The sequence below is a fragment of the Triticum dicoccoides genome, chromosome 7A (genome assembly GCF_002162155.2).
Source record: "Triticum dicoccoides isolate Atlit2015 ecotype Zavitan chromosome 7A, WEW_v2.0, whole genome shotgun sequence".
Taxonomy (NCBI): domain Eukaryota; kingdom Viridiplantae; phylum Streptophyta; class Magnoliopsida; order Poales; family Poaceae; genus Triticum; species Triticum dicoccoides.
Window position 1 is genome coordinate 220,107,459 of NC_041392.1, and position 8,171 is coordinate 220,115,629.

Below are 8,171 nucleotides of genomic sequence, written 5' to 3' on the forward strand. Positions count from 1 at the left end.
ATCGCCACCTCCTTCAGCACGTTTCGACTCTGCTCCAAGCTCTTCAGCACCGCCAAACACCACCGACGCCCCTGCTGCTTCACCTACTCCTCATGGGAACGAGTAGATGTTCTATGTCTTCAAACCTTTTTGGTCCTTACTGACAAAAGGGGGAGAAGCATATGAGGTTGATAGTCTTCAAGTGGGTCCATATGGGCGGGTGCTTTATATTTTGCTTCGTGCTTACAACTCTCGTTTTGCTACATTTGGTTCTTTGAGTTGTAACACTTAAACTCGATGGTCGTCTACTACTTATCTGCCACCTTGTTTTGCGATGATAAATTCCGCATGTGCGACGATAAATTCCGCACTTAGATCATTCTGCAGACGTCCATTTTCCATTATGCATGTCATTATCTTCATATACTTTCACATGCATAGCGGATTGTCATCATAAGTTGAAGTGGATCTCCACAAGTACAACCTGCCATGTGCATTTGCATTCCAAAAGCAAATTACTTATATGCACATCTTCAGGGGGAGCCCTTGCAACTTATGAAGACAATTCCTTATCCTTTACAATTTCACAGATTATATTCCCCATTGAAAACTTCAACTAGTTTGTCATCAATCACCAAAAAGGGGGAGATTGTAAGTGAATCTAGTGCCACCCCTAGTTGGTTTTGGAGTATTGATGACAAACTTAGTTGAGGGACTAATGTGTTTGTGAGAATTGCAGGATAACACAGGTAGAAGTCCCTCATTGATTCGGTCTTCCTACCAGAGATGACCCCTAAAAATGTATGAAGACATTGAAGTCAAAGGTGGTATATGAAGATATTCACATTGAAGACTATGACAAGAGAAGACACCACATGAAGCCTATGGAGCTCGAAGACCTAGATCTTTCGTAGTTCTCTTTCTTTTTGTGTTGAGTCATAGGAACCACCGTACTGTTAAGTGGGGTCCAAGAGAACCAGTCAGAATGACTGAAGTGATGCCTAACCAAAACCTATGTCTTCGAGTGAAGACTATGAGAGCGAATCTTGTCCAGAGTCGGACAAGCCAGCTTTGCTTGTAGCCCAAGTAAAGTTGCCGTGTGAGTTTGAAATCTGACCGTTGGAACACGTGTCAGTTCCTTAGTGACCCAGGGTCATTTTGGACAAATCAGGTCTGGTTGCCAAGTGGCTATAAATAGCCCACCCCCTACAAACATAAATGGTTGGCTGCTCAGATTCAGAGTACGGCTATTGTCGTGTGAGAGCAACCCACCTCGAAGCCTTTGAGAGAGAATTCCTTGCAAGGATAAAGCCCTAACCACCCAGAGCCAAAGAGAATTAGGCATCACTTAAGTCTTCTTGTCTGTGTGATCTGAAGACTTATTACACTTGAGGACTGTGCATCCTCCAGCCGGTTAGGCGTCGCGTTCTGAGCATCCAAGAGACATTGTGGATTGCTGGTGAACGAAGTCTGTGAAGGTTTGGGAGTCTACCTTGAAGACTTACCAGAGTGATTGGGTGAGGTCTGTGTGACCTTAGCTCAAGGGGAATACGGTGAGGACTGTGTGTCCTAAGGTTTAAATACCTAGTCGCCCTAACCAGACGCACAGTTGTCACAGCAACTGGAACTGGTCCAACAAATCATTGTCTTCAGCGAGTCACTGGTTTCATCTTCCCTTCCCTTTACTTACTGTTACTCCTTGTGAAGTCATTGTATGTTCGCATTATCTTTTGTCTTCACTAAGTGACTGCGTGTTCTGTGTGGCTTCACAATATCTTCCTACCTGATCCTTACTACATTGCTGCCATTAGTCATTGCGCTTTCACTCTATTGAATACTTGACTATGGCTTGCCTAGTGTAGTCTACCTTCCGCTGCAGGGTAATAGGTTTATTTCTATCGTTTGTCTTCATAACTTCCACATTTTGAAGACTTTCATAAAAATCGCCTATTCACCCCCCCCCCTCTAGTCGATATAACGCACTGTCATGGGGGATGGAACCTTGTCCCGCATCAAGCTCGGACCGCGTCATCAATACCGAACACATTAACCAGCTAAGTCGCTTTTATGCTCAAAGCTCTAATTTCTAACTTGTGTTCGGTTCGACCAAGCATTATACTTTTTTGGAAAAAAGTTGCTTGTAAAAAATTTCCTTGTCCAAACTTTGTTTGTGACGCATAAATTCAAAATACCCAATTCATTTGGGGGCTTCCTTCATGAAGCTTTTCCTCTTGCATATGATTATACTTGTACGGCTTCGTTCCTTGTTCGTGTATTACGCCACAATATGCACCATATTGACTTAAGCGATTTGCAAGCTGGGTTGCCTCGCTCCTATGTTTACCCCTACGTTCCCGATTGTTCGGCTAGGGAGTAAAGGGAGCACCTCTGCGATTGTCACGATCGGGTCACCCGAGCCAGACCTCAGACTGGGTGAAGCCGAAAGCTAGCGCTCTTATTGTTTTCAATTATGGTCGGCACACAACGGAACTCATGAGTACAAAAAATCTATTACACAAGTCTCATAATAACAATGAGCACCGAAGAAAGGTATCGGTGGGGGTACTATTTTCTTCGAAGATGCTTCTTACACTTCGCAGTAATATAGCATAAGTTCCCTGAGCTTGCTTTGTCTGTTACAGCCTTATGGCCTGATTGCCTGGTTATTGGAAACACCGTCCATATTCTCGACAGATGGAGTACATAACACTTTTCGGTCCTTGACCGAAGAGGGAGAAGCCGACGGTCGGTTAAGACGCGTTTAAAGTTCGGTTGAACATAGATATGATAGTACTTCGGTACATGCAATCATTCTTTAACCCAAGTCACTTGAGGGCTCTTAAATTTATTTGAGCCGTTTTATAATAAGTGTTCTTCTTCTTAGTCGTTGCAAAGTTTTATTATTATTATTATTATTATTATTATTATTTTTATTATTATTATTATTATTATTATTATTTATCACTCTTTTTTTCGACACGAGTGTGTGGTCACTAGCCGGGGAGCCTAATTTCTCTCTCAAAGCCGCTAGAGTTTAGTTTGCTAAGCTGGCCTAACGAGAAGTACTCCGCCTTCGGGATAGGAGGTTGAAGCCGTAGGCTGACCCACTTGAAGTCTTGAGATAGGATGTGTCATGTTAAAGCACGACAGAAGCACTTTTTTTCTAAGGCCAATTTTCGGATTGGCACCGAACACTTGATCTTGTTCGGACGTCTAGTTCTTACTGACGTTTTCTGGTTTTCCAAGCTTGTGTCACTTTTAAACTATTTGTGTGTTTTCAGCACAAGTCTCGCAGTGCAACGTCGGACACCTTTAGAGATTCAGCAAAAACATTCTCGGATATTGCTATATATGCATCGGTTTCGAATTGTTTCTTCAGTCAATAGTTGGGTTGCCCGGCTCCTGCGCTTGCCTCCTACGTTCCGCTTTGTTCGGCTAGGTGTGCAAAGGGAGAACCACTGCGATTGTGCTTCCAGCTCACATGGTTAAGCACCTCAGTGGAGAAAGCCAAAAACTGACTGTCACAATAAGCGTAAACTGGTCAGCGATCCGATGACGGTGTTAAATGACGGGCCATTCATAACAATGGCCGAAGTGTTTACGTCTTGACCTTGACTGTCGCCGAACACTACCGGGGGCTATTAACTGGCCTCCCAAACTAAATCCTCGATATTTTGCTCTTACATTGGAGCTGAGGTTTCATGATCATGCTTAGCATGACAACCCAAAGAAAGGAACCGATAGCGGGGCTATTTTCTTTGGAAGACATTTCTTCTGTTAAACAGTAATATAACATATATCTCTGCGTACCTTTGTTTATAAAACCGTATGGCCAGATTGCCTTGTTTGTTGTAAATCTTTGCCCTCATAAAGGCTTTATAAAGTAGGACAAACACTCCTCGACTATTAGCCGAGGAGGTGAAAGCCGATGATCAGTCAACAAAGTTTTGTACAATGCGGATCCGAGCATTAATGACGTAAAGTACTTGGATACATAGAGTCATTACACATAATTTGTGATTTTACTATGGATATCAATCCTTAATTCGGCCACCCGTGCCCGCATTAAGGCTCGGGGGCTACTGGGCTTCGTGCTTATTATTTACAAATATTAAAGGGGCACATCGATCCCCTGATCTGGTGTTGCCACCCGACCAGTGTCTTGGGGGCTACTGCATTGCCTGTCCAATGCAGAAAATTTTAAGTGTAATATAGTTTCCGAGGAGATTTTGATCCTCAGGTTGGTCGGCTGCACCCAACCTGAGTCTCGAGGACTGAGCACGCCGCTTTTTGTGTCCCGAAGTATTCTGCCGAGCTAGGACTTGATCGTCAGACCGATTTTGCAAATCAACCTGAGTCTCAGCGGCTACTGGGATCAGCGGTCTTATGTCATCCTTCATGTGCATCTCGGGTTTTAGACCGATACCCACCTTGAGGGCTACTGGCTATATATCTCGGCAGAGAGTAAATTCACCAATCAAAAATATTGACAAAAATCTGCCCGCATTCGGGGTGGTGCACCACCTCGGAAGCAGTCTGGCATAAAGCTTGGGCGCTAGTGGCTGGCTCCATAGAGGGCATTTCCGGCATTAAGCTCGGCTAAACTCCTTCAAACTTCTTTGAACCAAGGTGATTTACGACACCTCGGATACATAGTCCGGCGCTGGAGCTCGGATACATTTCGGCGTTAGAGCTGGGAAGCGGTCCGGCGTTGGTGCTCGGCTGCAAAAGATACCTCAAATGCTGTCCGACGTTGGAGCTCGGACGCAAGAGGACGCTGCCACCCGGGAACAATTTCAAACCAGAGGTGTGGCATAAAAATAACAAGGCATTGATAAAGGCTAGAAACTTAAAGGGGCTCCTCGGATACCCGACGTGTAAACTCATCAAATGCATTTCGGCGATCCTCAAGATCGAAGATGAGAAAATTTGTTGAACCAGTTTTCAAGACCGACGACCGAAGATGAAGAACGGTTCAGAAGAATCGAGGAGCGTCCCTAACTTGAAGACCGGTTCAGGGGCTACTGACGGTGTCCTGGACTAGGGGGTACTTACCACGTCATCTCCAGATCTGTTAGATTGGGCCGAGGACCCCCATGGCCGTATACTCACGGGCCAGTTCGGACAGCTACCGCATACAAGGAAGATTCCACAAGACTTGGCGATCAAGACAAGGACTCCTCCCCACCGGCGTATTCGGCTAGGACTCTTGTTATCCTAGGCCTCTGATGCATTATATAAACCGAGGCCAGACTAGTCGATAGATCATATACAACAACAATCATACCATAGGCTAGCTTCTAGGGTTTAGCCTCTACGATCTCGTGATAGATCAACTCTTGCAATACTCATATCATCAATATCAATCAAGCAGGACATAGGGTTTTACCTCAATCAAGGGGGCCCGAACCTGGGTAAAATATCATGTCTCCTGCCTCCTGTTACCATCCGTCTTAGACGCACAGTTCGGGACCCCCTACCCGAGATCCGCCGGTTTTGACACCGACAGGTCCCCTTTCCGGATTATCCCCTTCGGTTTATATAGAGACCGAGGGGATCTAGGGTTTACATGGAGCCGGTTACATAAGAAGGAATCTTCGATCGCCAAGCTTGCCTTCCATGCCAAGTAGAGTCCAATCCAGACATGGTGCAGTCTTCGGCCTTCATGTCTTCACAACCCATCATTCCGGCCCAAAGGATAATGGGCCGGACGCCCGAGAACCCCTTAGTCCAGGACTCCCTCACCTGGCTGCCTATCCTGCCCTCTCATCTATATATATGTGGGGAGGGGCGCCTAGAACACACACAACATCAATTGTTAGCCGTGTGCGGTGCCCCTCTCCACAGTTTACACCCAGGTCATATTCTCGTGGTGCTTAGGCGAAGTCCTGTGTGGTTCATTTTACCATCACCGTCACCATGTCGTTGTGCTGACGGAACATATACTTTCTCGACACTTTGTTGGATCAAGAGGACGAGGGACGTCATCGAGCTAGACGTGTGCAGAACTCGGAGGTGCAGTACGTTCGAGTTACCGCCGTTCGAGTTACCGCTCCGCTCCCCCGCCGTCACCGCCGACCGCCGCCCGTACAACACCCAGGTCAAGGAGGCCAGCCGCTACGACGACGACAACGACTACAGCGGCCGCGACCTCGTCATCCCCAGCTTCTTCTCGCAGGGTATGCTGTGCTTCCCCGTTTGTTTGCGTCGTGAGTCAAATCAGCCTTCTGATCTGCTTTTGGTTTCCTCGGTGTTGATTCTGCAGACGTGCTCGACCCACTCGGCGCGCCGACCAGCATAGCCCGTCTGCTGTCTCTCATGGAGGACGTCGCAACTCAGACCGGCGGCCTCTCCTCCACTGCTGATGCTGGGGCGTCGCGGCTCGGACGGTGGGTGGCCAAGGAGGACGACGACGCGGTGTACCTCAAGGTGCCGATGCCGGGGCTGACCAAGGAGCACGTGGAGGTGCGCGCGGACAAGAACATCCTGGTGATCAAGGGCGAGGGCGAGAAGCAGCCCTGGGACGGCGACGACGACTCCGCGGTGCCGAGGTACAACCGCCGCATCGAGGTGCCCGCCGCTGACGCGTACAAGATGGACAAGATCAAGGCCGAGATGAAGAATGGCGTGCTCTGGGTCACCCTGCTCAAGGTCAAGGAGGAGGAGCGCAAGGACGTCTTCCACGTCAAGGTCGAGTAGCTAGTGCCGTCGTGGTAGTGCTCATGGAGGATGGCCGGCGCGAGAGTGTGAGAGACCCCTTGTTGATGTGGTCATGTTTGGTGTCTTCCTGCCCTGTTTTGCTTCTTTGATCGTCTTGGATCGATTAGCTAGTGGTCTGGTGGTGAAGTTGGTCGCGAACTCTGTTAATTTCCTCTAGTTCGGCATATGATGAACTTGCCTTGGCGGTGAAATTGGTCATGAAATTCTGTTGGTTTCCTCAAGTTTGGCATATGATGAACTCATTTGGTGCTGAAATTGGTCATGAAACCTTGTTGATCTCCTTAAGTTTGGCGTGCTGGACTAAATTTGTGGTGAAATCGATCATCAACTTTGTAGATTGTACGAAGTTTGGCCTGATGAACTACTTTGATTGTCGTAAGCTAGTCTCGCCTGTATATCTTTTCTCGTCCTTCATCTGGTATTGCTTTAAGCTTTCTGAAAAAGCTGGGCATTCATGCCTATCCTCTAGTTTGACGTCATGGAGTTGGTGAACGGGCAGTTACAGGTTGATGATTTTTGCTTGCTGTTCCGTGAATTTTTCGTGCTTATCCTTGAATTGTTTTTGTGAAATTTTTGCTTGTCTGATATCCTCGAATTTTGTGTGCTTATCCTTGAGCTTAACTTCTTGTAACAACTGTAATTGTTCCAGTTTGTAGTTGTAGTGTTCTTGCGTGAACAGTCACATGAGATAGGCGTCCTGCTTCGTTGATTTTCTCAAGTATAATGTGATTAACTGATTTGGTGGTTACCTGAATGTTTTGTGTTTATCCTACTATGTGTTTACTTCTTGATATTATCAACTATACTTTGATGGAGAAGTTGATCCTGAACTCTGTCGATTTTCCACAAGAACAAAAAAACGTATGATGAACTACTTTGCTGGTGAAAATTCGTCATTAATCTTTGTTGATTTCCTCTAGTTTGAGGCAATGAACTGATTTGGTAATGAAACTGGTCCTGAACCTTTTTTTTAGAAATGGTCAAGTGCTAGTTGATTTCCGGAAGTTTGACGTGATTACTGGATTTGTGGTGGATGTGTTGTTTCTGATTGATTTTTGCTCCTCAATGTTCATCCAGTCGCATTAGCCAGTTCCGTGGAGCGAACCCAGGCAACTGGTGATGTTCGGGCATCTAGTAGCCGCCGCAAACTCTTGAGGAGCTAGTGAAGTTCCACTAGCTGGACCTCCAACCCAAGATGCCGGCATGATCCGGGTGAAGAATGAAGAAGATTGTAACACCCTGAAATTTGTCCCTTTCTTTTCAAGATCAAGTTGGAGTTCTATTCTGAGATTTGGTTTGGATCTTCTTTCCCCTGATTTTCTTGGACTTGACCAAATCAAAAATATAACTCACATAACATACTCTGGTTATCACCAACCCTAACCATCTGAATAGCTACTTCTCCCAAAAATTTCTTAAGAGTTTTTCTTTTTCTAAAAAGGTTTTGAGCTTTCAAAAACCCTTGAGTTGTG

At 46.2% G+C, this 8,171-nt stretch overlaps 1 protein-coding gene across 1 annotated transcript; it reads left to right on the forward strand.

The window, feature by feature from the left end:
• The first annotated feature begins 5,898 nt into the window (after positions 1 to 5,898).
• On the forward strand, positions 5,899 to 6,945 carry LOC119333404 (26.2 kDa heat shock protein, mitochondrial-like). Its single transcript, XM_037606308.1, has 3 exons — positions 5,899 to 5,906; positions 6,001 to 6,158; positions 6,245 to 6,945. Exons 1-3 carry the CDS (start codon positions 5,899 to 5,901, stop codon positions 6,676 to 6,678), a joined length of 600 nt encoding a protein of 199 aa, XP_037462205.1. The 3' UTR covers positions 6,679 to 6,945.
• The last annotated feature ends 1,226 nt before the right edge of the window (positions 6,946 to 8,171 follow it).